The following is a 15,921-nucleotide window of genomic DNA, read 5'->3' on the forward strand; positions in this document are numbered from 1 at the left end:
AGACAGTCAAATCTTGCAGCTGCAGCAGAAATAATGCAATTTTGGTATGTCGTATATGCTGACGACTGTCCGCTTCTTACCCTGGTGGAGCTGCAGCATCCTGGTGCATTCAGAGGACACACATGGTAATCCACCAGCACGCTCTCCTCCTGCTCCGCAGCTGCTACCCACTGATCCCGCAGATGATAAAGTTTACATCCACAATGCAGCACTGCCTGCTCTACACCGCTTCCTGCTTCTTGACTTGACTGCCTCTCCTTCTCTTCTCTCTCCTCTTTTTTCCTTCAAGCACTCCTCCTCCTAGTCCTCGCTGCGTCTGTCCTCTACCCTCCCTGTCTCTCTCAATCTGGCAACATGCGTTGACTCTCTTCCTTCACGCTGCATACGCTCTCCCTCTGCGCTATGCTTTCTCTCACTAACACACACTCGCTCGGAGGCTCCTCTTCACACACAGCAAGCGCTGTGTGCCTCCCCTCCGCCGCCCACCCCGCCTCCTGGCTTTATCTCTCCTCTGAATATTCCTCTCCTCAGTCTGTCTCTGCTTCGATCTCTTTCTCTCTCATTCTGTCTGTCTCTCTGGCTGCGTCCCTCCTCCTCCTCCTCCTCTTCCTCCTCGGGCTTGCAGGACGTTTAACATGTGTTCAGGGAGACGGCCGCTCCGCTGCCTCTCTGAAGGTGGCTCTTTCCTCAGGGGAGGAGAAGCGAGGTTGGGTTGGGGGTTTGTACGGAGGAGGAGGAGTTTTTGGGGGGTGACAACAGTGTTGAGGGGGGTTTAACTCCAACAAGGGGACGTGAGGAGGCAGCTTGGGATGTTCCACTAACTGGGCTCTTTTAGTACAGAGACAGAGGCAGAAAAGGTGGCAAAAAGGACAGAAGAGGAGCAAAACACAAACAACAAAAAGAAAGGTCTCAGTAAGCTTAAAACAAACTAGGTATGATGTGTCATCCAGGCATGCTGGAAGGTAAAAAGTCTGCCATCATAAAGAGGGTCATGATGCAAAAGCCTTCATAGTGTTGCCCAAAGTTCGGATCATGCACTTCGTGGTCAATCACTGCATAAAGTGGCTGTCCATTTCATAAAGTTAGTAAAAATGGTCAGATTCAGCCCCCCAATTCTCATGTCAGAAAGGTGTGGGTATTACATGACAAGCACTTTGTTTGAAGAATACGTTCTCATCCCAACTCGTCACATACTGCCACACTTTTTGGTCGCAAACACGGGCTTATGTCGTGAATTAAACAAAACACTTGCTTAGGATTAGGCATAAAAAAAGTTACAGTGCAAATGTGACTTTACGTACAGGACATGAACAGCAGTCTCCTGGATGAAAGCCCTGTGTTTGTTGGACCCATCCACCCAAAATGTGCACTCTTTCGACGGTATCTAACGCCGACTGCAGTGACAAAGCGTCAGTATTTTACGCCCTGGGAATGAAAACGGGATCTTTGTCACTCAGTTTTGGCCGTCCGTCCTCACAAAGCCAACATTTTGAAATCTCCAATGGATAAACTGGAAGCATAGCCACACATTTTAGTCTGGACAAGAGGGGTTTGGAAAGAAAACGCAGCAAAAGAAAGAGAAGACGCTGACAAAAGACAGATAGGGTCAACCGAGGAAGAGATGAAGAGAGCGAAGGACAGTTTATTGATGTTTAAATGCAATACTTTTATGAAGACAGTTATATAATCCTTGTTTTGTGCTGGATTGTCCACTTCAGAAAGTTAATACAAATCAGACTCAGCCCCCCAATTCTGATCTGGTCAGAAAGGTGTGGGTATAATATGACAAGCATTTAGTTTGAATGATACTGAGACGGATCTTTGCCGCTACGTTTTGGCCCTCCGTCCTCACAAAGCCAGTGTTTTGAAATCTCCAGTGGATAACTCTGAAAGCACTGGACAAGGGGTGCAGAGCTTTTGGAAAACAACGCTGAGAAAGAAAGAGCAGACGCTGACAAAAGACAGATAGAGACAACCGAGGAAGAGTTCAAGATCAAGAGGGCGAAGGACAGAATCTGAAAGCCAGAGAAAAAAAAGAAAAAAGCTGAGGAAGAAGTGCTCGCCTGGACGGAGCGCCGGAGTCGGCTCCAGCCCATCTGCCGCAATCACAATCAGTCTCAGCTGAATGGCTGTGACAAACTGCAGCCTGGAACCCTCGACCAGGCAGGACGCCTGCGAGGGCCGAGGGAGATGAGAAGGGGGGATGAAGAGGCAGAATAGGAGAGGGGGGGGGGACACTCTATTGTCTGCTCCCCAATAGGACCAGTGCGAGAGGGGGCGGGCACCGGAGGGGTGAAAGGGGGAATTAAAAGGGTCCCGGTGACAGGAGCGCTCAGTTAAAGAGGGGAAAGAAAGGACAGGGCTGACTTAGAGCCGAGGCCATCGCTGCCACTTTGCCCCACATTCACTGTCACTAATGTCCTAAATGAACAATGACACTAACCATGTGAGAAAATTAGTTTGCTGGAGAGCAGAAGGAAGGGGGGGGGGAGTTGAGGGTGAGGTGGTAAACATGCAGGGATGAGTTGTCACTCGCGGGGTTGCATTATTATTTCACGCTGGGAAATCTGGCATCACCCAACGGTGATCATAAAAAATTGACACGTCCTGTCACGTTATCTCGTAAAGCTGGCTGCCACATTCCCCATTTGTCATCGTAAAACTCCAGAAAAGATTCACGACGCCTGATTATTGTGACCGAAATGTCACGCAGAGGGGGTAATTGTGTTTATCATAAGCGCAGCTGTCTCGCATGGGGAAATCTGAATATGGAGCGAGAGCGTGATTTGATTCTAAGAGCAGGTGGTCACCAATTAGACACTATTGTGTGAGTCGGGTAAAAAAGACAAATAGCATGCTGAGTCAGCATTAACGCATACATGTGCGGCGTAATCAAGAAATATTGAGGGAAGTGTTTCGATCTAATTTGATCAAGAGAGAGCGGCGATCGTTGAGCGATGGCTCTGGTCTGCAGGGCGACAAATAGACTTTCCTCCAACCAGGAAACAGCCCGTGTTTGAGATGAGAGTGTGTGTGTGTATGCATGGGTTTACAAGCTGTGTGGGTTTGTGCATGCATGCAACAACTTGTGTAGGAGTGTGTGCATTACAGCCCATACATGCATGGGTGTATATCGGTTCTCGCGACCATAATTGTGTCCATTTGGTCTCTATTCGTACTATCCGTGCGCCTATGAGCGTGTGTGTGTGTGTGTGTGTGTGTGTGTGTGTGTGTGTGTGTCGGCTCAGTGTGCTGAGTGATCTGCTGAGCTCATTAAGGCGCTGCTTATTGCTCTGCCAGGGGTGTCAGTGACAGATTCCACTGTTTGGAAACACTCGGCCGCCCACACAGCCAGCCTGGCTCCACCACTGTCACACACACACACACACACACACTTAGGCTAGGTTAGCATTCCTCAGGGAGGAGGAAGGAGGGGGAGACAGGACGGTGCTGGGACAGTGGCTGCAGGGACGGCGGGTCGATATGGATTTGTAATGGGCCGCAGGGTGGTCTGAGGGGAAAGGGGAAGCCCGTGGTTGTGAGCGTGCGACCGTGCACATGCGTGTGAGACGTGTGAGTGTAAGCACCTTTGAACTGCGGTGTGGCGTGGCCTCGGTTAAAGGGATGCTAGTGGTTGCGGTAGTATGTGTGCAGTGGTGGGAGAAGTATTTAGATACTTTACTGAAGTGAAAGTAGTAATTCAACAATGGCAAATTACAAGTACGGATCCGGTTACTTTATTACATTGTATTTTTGGGTGCAAGTTTGTGCATTTTATTATTTTTCAAGTCTTTTAAAGACTAATTGAAAGACCAAAGCTTCAATTATACTCCCGAACGGACGTGTACACGGACAACTGCAGACACCACAGATGCGTAATAGTTCTCTTTACAATGTCCGCTTGGAGGCACAACAAATTGGCGGTGAACGAACATGCGTAGAGAGCCTACGCATACACCCTGACGAAATTAAAGTCACTCGGACTGTAGTGGACCCTTGTATACTCACGGACATGTATAAGTAAGTAAGTCAGTATAATCAAGGTTTAAACCGGCAAAGAAGTTGAACTTTTTTGTTGAAACAACAGTACATAGTGCTGTATTTTGATGTCAGATAAGCCTTCAAACTCATAGATGTATTATTCAAACTGGACTTCACGGTTCATATTTCATCACAGTGGTCTAAAGACAGCCTGAAAGTACTTATTTCAGACTGTTAAATTATAGATGCACTACCATGTAGGCAGCATGTTAATGCTGCAGCTTGTCCAGATGGAGCTAAATTGCTGGTGGATAGTTTAATCTGTTGCAATGCAGCGTATTTTATGAGCTTATCATGTGTTTTGTATGTCAGATAAATGTAGTGGAGTGAAAGTCCCTAAAAGTAAGTAAGTAAATGTCCTTTGTTTCTCTGTGTATATGAATGTACAAACATCCTGTCCACTCCAGGGCTCCAGCCATCAGGCACACTTTCCCTCCGTGACATTAATCCCCTGCAGCTTGATCACAGATGAGCGACCAAGTGCGGAGTCACTCGAGCTCATTACTCGTCGACTCGTCGTCTAGGTGTGTGTTCCTAGACAGACATTAATCACACAGGAGGAGGAAAACTTTGTTTCCTTCCCGTCTCTCCAGCACCCCTAAAGACGACTGTATGCTGTGTTTAAGCTCAGACGTGCTGCTGAGAACAGCTATTTATTATGTCTGATACAACTGAGGAAAAGTGAGGGGTGTAAAATCATTTGGAAACACATCAGAGGTACTATGTGTGGTTAGAAATCCATTCAGGAGATATTTAGCTGTCAACACGGCTAGGGGGTGTTTTCTGCATCAACACGAGTAAAGGAAATGCCAAGCTGTAGACAGGCAGCGTGTTTGTTTACTCAACACAAGCCCATTCAGGATCTACACAGCTCAGACAGATGCAAATCACATGATGGGTCATGCTGCTCGAGCCCCTCCAGAGACGACGTGTGTTGTCATTTAACTTCTGTGTGGCAAGATGAGGAGTGTAATACAATGAACGAGATAATGCACCTCCGTCATGTTTCATTAAGCAGGGGGGATGGGGGCGGAACAGCAGTCGGGATGGTGGTCCAGCGAGACATCATCTGCAGGCAAGATTTTCCCTCTTTGTGGAAAAAAAAGTCTGGAATGAGCCGGATTAACGCTGCTGGAGTTAATCTTTAATTAATCTTTAGTAAAATACTTCAACATTCCTTGTGTGATTATGGTAAACAAATGGGGCTATTATAGCATGACTAATTTCAGTGGTATCCTCCATCCCACACCAGCACTACTGTTAGTTGTAGTCAAATTAACACCACGTTTTTACAATCACACAAAGCATGTTGTTTCCTGTCACAAGGAGGTCCTGGTTTTAGCGTTTTTCCATTAGCAGTTACTCATTTCACTGCTTCACTGCTTATTTAGTGCCATAAAGCAACCAAGCAGAGATGGTACACAATGTTACTTATGTTATTTAGTAGTTTATTGATGTTTAAATGCAGTACTTTTATCAAGACAGTCACATAACCCTTGGTTTGTGCCATAAAGCAACCGAGCAGAGTTGGTAAAACACAATGTACCGACCAGCAGATGCTGACATTGTTTTATAATAGTTATGTTATCTAAACCTCAATGTGGTAGTGGTTTATTGATGTTTAAATGCAATACTTTTATCAAGACAGTTGTATAATCCTTGTTTTGTACCATAAAGTTACTTCTGCCTGAGTCACATCAGATAAAGCTCCCATGATCCCATGCTACCTCACAAAGTCCATCTTTTGTTTTTGTTTTTTATTGAGAGACGGCAGAAATGACATAATGTGCATTTAAAGAAACATCAGATTTTGTTGTACTTATGACTGAAATGTTATGTATTTCACTCCTTCCTGTTTCCACAGAGAGATGAGAGGATGTTTCCCAGAGAGCCCTGAGCTGGAGGTAAATAGCGTGGATGCAACCACTGTGACTTCCACCAGCCAAAACCACACAGGATCTATCAACAATCCAAACCACACGGGATCTATCTCTCTTCTTATCTTAACGCGAGGATGTTTTCCAAAACTCTCTGCAGCACACATTAGTCAAAATAACTGCACGCTTTCATGAGCACAAAAGGAATCGTGGCACATTCTCCGATAGCTGATTTTTTTCAATGCACAATGGAGAGGAACTCAACGGAAGTTAATAGACCTGACTGTTGTGACTGGAAATCAGATAGAAAATGTAATATTCTGAAATAAAGCTATAATAAAAACTGCTGTTCTTGCAGCACAAGACAAATTAGTGCCTGAGAACTCACTTAACAACAGTTGTAATTAGCTATTATGCAAGACTGAAACAGGCTCAGCTCTTAAACACAAGCTAATTGCTTCGAGGAATGCAGATAATACGCCATTCAATCCAAATGCCAAGAATACGTGTCACAAGTCCTATAAAACACCGCCAATCCATGTTGTGAAACCACTAACAAAAATTGTTGATTGCAACACATTATGTCTGCAGGGAACGCTTAAACCCATTACGTTAAGTATTTTCTTAAAATAAGAGCAGTAGACAGCTTCTTAGCTTTATATTTAACCTTGAATGCACCAGAAAAGAAACATGAATGATGTGTGGAGATGGAGGCAGTGCAGAGCTTAGTGTGCATGGGAATGCAGCTATGAAACGACCTTGAGGGAGCATCAGTAAAAGGCGTCATTAACCCATTCGATTAACCTCGTCCTCTCATAAGCTCCATAAAACTGATGCATGTATTTTAGCCGGGCTCGGACTTATGCGCATGAATCAGGAATGGCGTTTACGGGACTCGGGAGACGAGTGTATCCAAAGCCAGACAGACTTAGTGAGTCTTCGCCGGGATAAACTAGCAAGCGTTGACGTTGTCACCTCCTTAACTAATTGCTTCAGGGAGTTGATCATCATCAACAAGATGCTACGCCATGGTGTTTGCAATGCGCAAGGCATTGAGTGTGCAATAAGGACGCCTTTCTCGCATTTGGCGTGTCATTTGTAGTCTGTGCTGACTGCAATTTAAATGCATCTACGTAATATGCTACGTTCAGCGCTAGTAGCGTAGAACAAAGCGAGAAAGATCGCTTATGGCGGGTAAGAGGGGAGGCGGATGGGTCCAACAAACACAGGACTTTCAACCAGGACACCGGTGTTTGAGACCGTTGTTTTTGTTGTTGCATTAGTGGACGTTGGGAATGAGAATGCGTTGTACCATGACGTTTTTCTTAAACCTAACTAAGTGGTTTTATTGCCTAAACCTAACTATAGACGTTACCATAGTTTTGTTGCGTACAAATGACACACGAAAAAAATTGCGTCCTCATAACACAAGGAATGTCCTTGCCGTGAGATTTGGTTGGAAAAAACACAAAGAAAATCTTAAGAAGAAAACACTGTTTTTCTCAAAAACTCTAAATTCCAGCAGTGCCTGAAGGTTTCCGATAAAGGTTTCACGAATTGATTTATTTACCCCCTGACGGCTCCTTTGAGATATGTCAGAGTCTGGACTCCTGGGCCGTAAAGTGACCTCTAATGGACGGATTAGGCAAAGTCATTCACTTCAGAGGGCACACAAACATACTTCGGGGGTGTATTAGATCTCTTTGGAGCTTAGCGTGATCAAATTATTGCATTAGACCGGTCAACTTATCCAATTAAAGTCGTAAAATGCACGGCTCTCGCCCAAGCGAGACAACGGATCCTCGGGGCGTTGCAGGGCTTGCGGGAGGCCATCCGCCTCCTCATCGACAGAACAGGCCTCGCCACATACTTGGGCTGAGGATTACAGCCTTTCATCTGACTCAGACCGCCGGCAGCACACAGGCGTCTTTGAGGCAAGATATGCCTTGTAGTAACATCAGCAAGGTCCAGATTTGTAAAGCTGTTTGCCAGCTTTGTGCTCCTGTGGTCTTTTTCTCTCCTGGGTACACACTCGCACATTTTTTTTCCTCTCTCTTTTTTCCACTTGTTAACTGATTTCCAATAATAAATATATACATTTGCATAAAGCAGCGTATTTGCATATTATGAGTATTAAATACTTGACAAATCTCCCTTTAAGGTACATTTTGAACAGATAAAATACTAATTAATAACCTAATTACTACTTTTACTCAAGTAAAAGATCTTCCACCTCTGCACTTACGGGACAAAACTGGTCCATTTTGAATTCAGCCCACAAGCAAATTCACTTACACAAAGAAAGTCCTATTACCTATAATCCCTCAGCTAAGCGCTCATCTGATCTGACCTCCACTTTCTGCCGTCTTCGCAGCGCCATTGCTCTATGAACATGACAAATAGCTTATTGATCAGCAGATGTCGTCGCTAATGTTCTTTCGGCTTGGGCTGCAGCTGCAGCCGCCTGCTCCGCCTGCTCCACGCAACCTGTCCTAAACCCCCTGGATCTCCAGCTGAGTCCCCCTCCCAGTCACCCTGAGCGGGGCCCCCCCTGCCTACCTCCTCAACCCTCCCTGTCCTCCAAGGTGTGGAAGGGGTCACAGACAAACGCCATCTGCTCCAACAGCCAGAAAAAAGGCAGGTGAGTCCGGCTTCGGGCCGTGTGACCTGATACTGACCACTCGACCCACTAAGAACAAGGTCAGGAGAAGATTCAGGGGAAAACAAACACCAGCTCAGCACAAATCAAGAGTGGGGAAAAGAGTATGGAAGCAGGAGAAAATGTAATCTACATTGTTTTAATCCACGGGGAAGATTACAGAGTCACGGTGCCTTGACACAGCAGCTTGTCAGAGAGAGGTCATGCAAACTCACTCCCAGCCTGTCATGCTTTTTAACATCCATATGTCCCTCCGACATATCTGTCACTCAGCACAAGTCTTTAATAAACTCCCTTTTCCATCTAACTTCCATCTGTGTGTCAGGGCCACCACTAATGAAAGCTTTAAGAAGACATTTAATCATATTTAGAAGTACTGCAAACAAATGCTGAATTACCGGGGTCAGCGTCCTACTGTACGCCGCTTCTGCCATTGCCAAATTTGGATTTGCTCCATCTGATGTTGACACTGTGCCGCTGAGCTTTTGTTTCCGTCTGTCAAGGACGTGGCCGCATTGAATAGAGGGAGCAGGAAAGCCCGGCCAACGTCCCACTGGGGTTTTGTGCTCCGTCGAGCAGCGATGCTGCGACCGAGCGCGAGGGACTGTCTGTGTGTGTGTGTGTGTGTGTGTGTGTGTGTGCATGGGGCTTTAGGATGTTGAGGATGCAGCAGATGCTTCTGACATACAATCAAAAAAAAGCTGAAAATGTTTTCATGCGATTAAAAATATTTCCGTTATAACTGAAGCTGTTGTATCCATCTATCCCCTCGTCAAAGCCACCAGACTCCAATGACAAAAACAGCAATTTTACCCCGAAGAATATGACTGCTGCCTCGATCGGTTAGTTTGTTTGTGCTATTGTGTGATTTTGGTTAATCCGAACTAACCCTTTAAAACACCAAAGTCACACAATACCACAAACTAACTAACTGATCGAGGAAACAGTAGAGCAGCAACTCCCCGTGTTCTGCGAGGTATAAATTACTGTTTTCTTCAATGGAGTCTGGTGTCTTTGGCGAGAGCATAGATAACAGCTTGGAAACAAACTGTATAGCTGTCTGACGGCAAGGTAAACCGGCGACAACCCCGCTTCAAAACACCCGAACTATCCCTTTAAGGCTCAGAAAAGGAAAAAAAATACTAACCAAAACAAAGAAGAAAGTCCTGCATGTTCATTTAACACGACAGGGATGTTTGATATATCCTTACTAATCAAAAAAGTAGTAAAAAGAGGTCATGATTGTCAAATCTGTGTACTTCCCCAGTGTGAAACTACCCCATAATACGCTACAATGAGAGACATGAATGCAGTGGGTCACTGGGTCATGAAGTAGGGATGCAGGGAACCGGAGGAATGTGAGGGCTTCTCTTTCTCCTACTGACGGATTGATGGGGCCCATATTCTGAGGGGTGGAGGGACACATCTACAGCGCCGTGAGATGCTGCTTAATAAGGGGAAGGAGGCGTTGTTTTGGAGTTGCGGTCTATGTTTTAGCCGAACAAAAGCCTTTGTGAAGTCGTTTATCACTGTCGATGCTTTGAATTGACCAACGCTGAAAAAAGAAATGAGTACAAACGCAGCCTGGTGGTTTGTTGTTTTTGAAAACTGTGTGTTTCAAAGCACTGTCTGGATATGTGGTGGTTTCTTTACAGTTGCATCTGTGCAGAAGTCGTAGACAGAAGGAAGCTCAATGGAAGCTGTCTTCATGTTTAGCCCTCAGCACTAACCCGCATGTGATGGACTCTTATCTGATCCTCAGTTTAAAAGGATGCACTTCAAATGGAAGTTTGAAGGAAGTTTATAGCAGACAGCTTCTCTCTCTCTGGGTGGAAATAAATCCAGTTTTATTGTGACAGTACAGCACCCTCAGGACGGCGAGGCAGAGGCACATAACCTACATCTGAAATCGCATGTTAAACGTTTCTTGATGGAAGAGATACTCGTGACACAATGCAGTTTGAGCTGCACTCACCGTACATCACAGCATACGATACGATACGATACGATACGATACGATACGATACGATACGATACGATACGATACGATACGATAAGATACACTTTATTGTCTCTGTGGGAAAATTTGTCTTGGACTCAAGTGCTGCTCACTATCAGCTGCCTCCACAGCAGCATCAATAAATAAAAACATTAAAAACAATCCACATGCACACCAATGTAAACTACAAACAACATATATTGCACATTACCCATATTGCACAAGATCATCTGCATAGAACAACATAAATAAGAGATAAAGATACCATGACGCTATTGCATAAATCTACAGCCTCAAGAAACATTATTTAAAATTGTGATGGAGCTGATAGACAGCCACTCCAATCAACTGGAGTCACTACAAGTTCATGGCTTTGAAACCACTTGGTCCTCAGACATTTTGGTCTTTCTAAGTGGTCATTAGGTCACTCCGGGTGTCACCAAAGATGACTCCCCTGTCTTATAAAGAGGGGTGGGGAGGGTCATTCCTTTACACATCACTTCCTTTATTGAGGCGCTGCCCTGGCCTAGTAAAGGGGCTGGTCAGTGGTCACCCATCCCCCCCTCCAGCCACCCACCCTGAGACCCCTACACCCCTGTGTCCCACCCTAAGACCCCTACACCCCTGTGTCCAACCCCCAGCCCTTCTCTGCTCACTCAGGGGGAAAATTACTTTGAGCCGGGGGACTACAGCTCCATTGAGATGGAGAGAGGTTCGTACAAAAGAGGGTGAAGTTTAAAAAATTGTCTCCTCGCTGGAAGCGTGAGGACGATAGGAGCACGGAGGGGACAAGGTCATTAGATTGGCATCTCCATAAGCTCTTCATTCCCATTGTGTGGGCGACCTCCATGAGAAATGCCCCCAGTCAACCCCTCACTGGGACCAGAGTCTCCCCCTTTTGTCTGCCACTTTTTAGTGCTCTTCCAGCACAAAAAGCATTTCTCAAGAACAGCGTACAAAGCTTGTCTCCAGCTCGAAACCAAACAACATTGTTCTGCTGCCTGTGGTCGGGAATGGATTGCAGGCAGCTGCTGAAGTCCTCCGGCAATAAAACATCTGCCCCAAAAAAACAAGAAGCTCTTACCTTCGGACGTTTCGCCGCTCCTCGTCGAGCTGTTTGAGGAGCTCGTCGATGCATTTGTTGGCGTCCATGTACTCCTGCATGAAGAGTCAACAATAGAGTCAGTGTCCAGGTTAATAGCAAACACAGGCAGATTCAGCATGATGCGGTAAAATCATGTCTGGACTGTGTATTTCCTCCAATTTGTTTTCATAGATGTGTGAAGAACAGTGACGCGGAACAGAAGTAGGTTTGAAAAGGTGCGATTAATCAGTTTCTCTCTGCGTGTAACTCCAGAAGCACCTCTTGGTAACTTCTAACGGCTGGCCCAGAAGCGAGCCCAGCTGTGTAATGTCAGCTGGGAATAGCCCACACTCACAAAACGTGCGCTACTGAGTTACAGCGAGGACGAAATGAGCTAAGGCGAAGAGCAGAATGGGGAAAACAGATGTCAGGATTTCTTGGCTACGGCCTAATGATTTGCCTCTTAGTGGTCCGACTACATAAAGCAGAAGGGGGAAGTGCAACTGTAAGAAATAGGCCACATAGGCACCATACCTCAACCATCTGGGTTTCCAGACATCTGAGGTCTACCTACAGTACATAACACAGCCAGTTGTGACTTGACGCTGTCAGATCAGCGTGGTCGAAGTTTCAGACTAATTAATGAGATGTTAGCGTGACGGCTCGTGACGCATCTCCTGAGTAAACGCTTATCTCGGTGGGACAGATGCTCTCCATTGATTTCTAGACAGTCTGGTCATGTGCTCGCAGTGTAATTGAATGATGGGGATTCCCATGAAGAGGTCATCAGGCCAGGAGGAAAAAAAGAAGTATCTGTGAGCCGTTTCTTTCTGAGCCCTCTGCCTGAGCATCTATTTTTCCTTTGCTGCTGTTGTAATCTCACGTCTCTAATTAGTCGCTGGCGAAGATAAAAACCCGTCTGTGAAACACAAACAGATTCTTTTTCAAAAAGAGCTTTTGAAACGGCAGGAAATCGACAAACAAACACTGTGCCTGCAGCAACTTTTCAGAGGACCCCCGTTGTTATACCCTGACGTGCATGAGCACAAATAACAGTTAGAGGTCTATATGGAAATGCGACGAGACAAATCAAAACAAAACAATGCATATTTCAGGGGAGTTTCTGTGGATTGCGTGGATAAAAATAACAAGACATAAAGCTACCAAAAACAACACAACCAACAACAGCCTCGTTACAAAAAAATGCATTCTGGTCGCACAGAAAGGTGAAAGAACGGCACGATAATGTGCAAGGAAGTGTCATTTGTACACCATGTAGTCTGTACTGACTGCAATGTAAATGCATTTGTGACATTTGTGACATGTTTTCCGTACTTTGTTTCCATATTTTACTTAGTTTACGTACTTATTTTTAGCCCAACCAGGATGTTTTTCCCAAAACCAAACTAAAGGCTGGCCCACACTGAAAGATTTTTCAAATCTTACCAGATGTGTAAAATGTGAGTGAGGCCCACACATACCGACATGTTCTGTTAAATGTAACAGTGTTGTTCCTATATAGTGTGTGGAGAGCAACGATTTGGACAAAACATCACACCACACACTAACAGATTCATTCAGGAACAACAAGAGTACCGACTAAAAGAAATCTCGCCAAGTCTCTCACTCGTGTCAGTCCTCCATTTCTGCTTCACGTTTTGCATTAGCTCATGCATTAGCCGCGGCCGCCATGGCGTCATCAGCTGTCCTCGGGGTTCCCCACACACAACAGGATATCCCATCATAAATATTGAACATGTTTAATATGTACGATTTGAGATCCGTGCGTCCAGGATGGACTTCGGAGCCGATCGGGGATGTAAAAGACACTCTTAATATATCTGAAACCAGAGGAACATCTGGAAAGATAATCTTAAGAATCATCAAAACATCAGGGCTTTGCTGACGATTGTCGGGGAATTGGGCCCAAAATCGGTTTGATTCTCATGAAGTGTGTGCCCCACATAAGTGGTTTTGTTGCCTAAACCTAACTGCAGATGTAACTGTAGTTTTGTTGCATGGCCTACAAATCTTAAAGCTTAAAATGCATCCTCATCGTATCATTTATACATCTTCCCATGCGATCGGGGTGAAAAATGTTCCAGGTTTACAAGTCACTCTTCAAGCCTTTAACACAGCTGAAGAACTTTTAATAATTAGCTTTCGAACAGATCTGACCTCCCTACGACCCGCCTTCAGGGACAGACCAGACTTAAACTACTCCTGCTATCACTACATGAGCTTTTTTTAACCTGTGGCCTTGAGAGTAAACTCACATTAGTCCAGATGTTCAGAAGCTGCCGGTCTAAATACAGTAAGTTGTTTTGTCTCCCCGCTCCTCCCAGGGTGCCGCTCTCCCACCGCTGCCTCTCAAGCAATTATCGCACTTAATCCCACATCTGAGACCGCCACTCCAAGACACCCATCACCACCAGCTCGCCCCTCCATGCCAGCAGAACATGGCAGAGGCCCAGGCGTCCTGCCGCGAGGCCAGTCAAGGGCACTCTGGGTGACCATTAGGCAAATCGGGCCGACGCCAAAGCAGCAGACAACAGATCGATGCTTAACAGCGTGGTGCCACGTTTTCCAATTCCTGTCATACTTTCCACTATTCAACAACGAAACATCAACTCCTAATGTTTTCATCATCTCTTCCATCATCAATAATTTTACGACAAATCGTTCGTGTTTGGAAAGCAACCAATTGTTAAACAACGGCACCCCAGAGCCATCTGCTCGTCTCGGAGTGCCACAGCACGCAGCCAGGACGCCACTCACACCCGAGCTGGAAAGCCATTAGCGCTCAGAGAAGTTCCCAAAGTTAAATTTACACTGTCGGCTCCAACTGCAGTTAATCAATACTGACAAACCACTGCAAATCATGCTCATGTTGCTCTTCTGAATTCGTCCTGGCTGGATGGGATGAAGCTGGTTGCTGTGTGAGTTTTGCAGAAATATCAGAGACGATGGTGCAACAGAGAGGCCTTGTGCATTATTAATTACACAACACAGTTGCTTCATTCTCACCTCGCCGTCTCATCAAGAAAAATGTGTCAGCGTCTGGGGTAAAGCGTCTGTCTCCGAAGGACCATTAGCAACACAATCCCATAATGACCACGGCTGCAGCACAAAGGGGAACCTTCTCCGTGAAGGCCTCATGTCAGGGGGAAATATTTACAGGCCACATCAAACGTGAAGTAAAGCTGCCTAAGTCTGTGTTGTCATCGCGTAGACCTCTCCTAATGACAGGGCACTGAAATAATCCCCGGCGCACATGGAGGAATGCTGGGAATGCGGCGTGCTTGTTGTCATGTGAAATATATGGGGGGGGGGGAGGGAGGTGTTTAAAGCGGAGATTTAAAGCACGTATGTAATGCCGCGTGTTATATCTTCAGCCAGGCATTATTGCTGACGGTTTTACGGCGCGAGTGAAAGCTGCAGCGTTCCCACGAGGCCCAGGTACTCACGTGTAGACTGAAAGAAATGTACTGACTTTATCGGAGGTGTATTTCTCAGGAGCGGGGCTCAACAATTCCTCACAGTGGTTAAAACGTCCGGAGAGCTGTAAGCTCTCAAGGAGTACGTAATCACCTCCAAAGTTCACTAAATCATGACGATCCTAATATGCTTTTGCAGAAGACGACGTGCACTCACAGAATCGACCTTCAGGAGACTTTGTGGTGGATAAAGTTGAATTAGCTTCTGATCGAACGCTTCATGTTAATTATATATAACAATGATGTTTTCTTGAATTCAATCTTTAAATGTGTCTGTTTTCATGCCAAAGAAATGGATTTGATTTCCAATAATTGTTATTTTTCAGGGTGCAAACATCTCTAAAGCTGTTAAACAAGTCGCCTCTCCGTGTCGCGTCACACACACCTAAACCACGCCGTAGCGCAAGTAGCTCATCACGGGGCGCTGATTGGTCCTTGCAAAAACTCACTACACGACGACCTAACCTTAACTATTCAAGGTCAACATCTAACCTTAACAATCTCGCGTTTGTTTCCCCAGTTTGCAGACTCCCTCCAAGACACGACCATGGATTTTCATGTGAAATGTGATCCAGCAATTCTTGCGTGATCTTGTGGCATCGCAAGAATCCAGCTGCGTTGCAAGATAGACACTACACCAGCTCCCTACATACACTATTTGCCTCTGAAATGGCAATATCGAAAGCCATTTTTAGGTATTAGATTTACGGCAGGGTATCATTTCACAACATTTCATTAAAAGCCGGTATTTGACACGGTATAGA

At 45.6% G+C, this 15,921-nt stretch overlaps 1 protein-coding gene across 4 annotated transcripts in view; it reads right to left on the reverse strand.

The window, feature by feature from the left end:
• Nucleotides 1–15,921, reverse strand: part of LOC141763142 (nck-associated protein 5-like) — a 134,341-nt gene that overhangs the window by 78,155 nt on the left and 40,265 nt on the right. For 3 of the 4 annotated variants that reach the window (XM_074627513.1, XM_074627508.1, XM_074627509.1), the window contains one exon: nt 11,661–11,734. In XM_074627513.1, the coding sequence (XP_074483614.1) occupies nt 11,661–11,734 (74 nt within the window). Of the gene's footprint in view, nt 1–80; nt 698–11,660; nt 11,735–15,921 lie in introns of those variants that run through there. The other variant, XM_074627510.1, reaches the window with a different exon arrangement.

The sequence above is a fragment of the Sebastes fasciatus genome, chromosome 24, assembly GCF_043250625.1.
Source record: "Sebastes fasciatus isolate fSebFas1 chromosome 24, fSebFas1.pri, whole genome shotgun sequence".
Lineage (NCBI taxonomy): Eukaryota > Metazoa > Chordata > Actinopteri > Perciformes > Sebastidae > Sebastes > Sebastes fasciatus.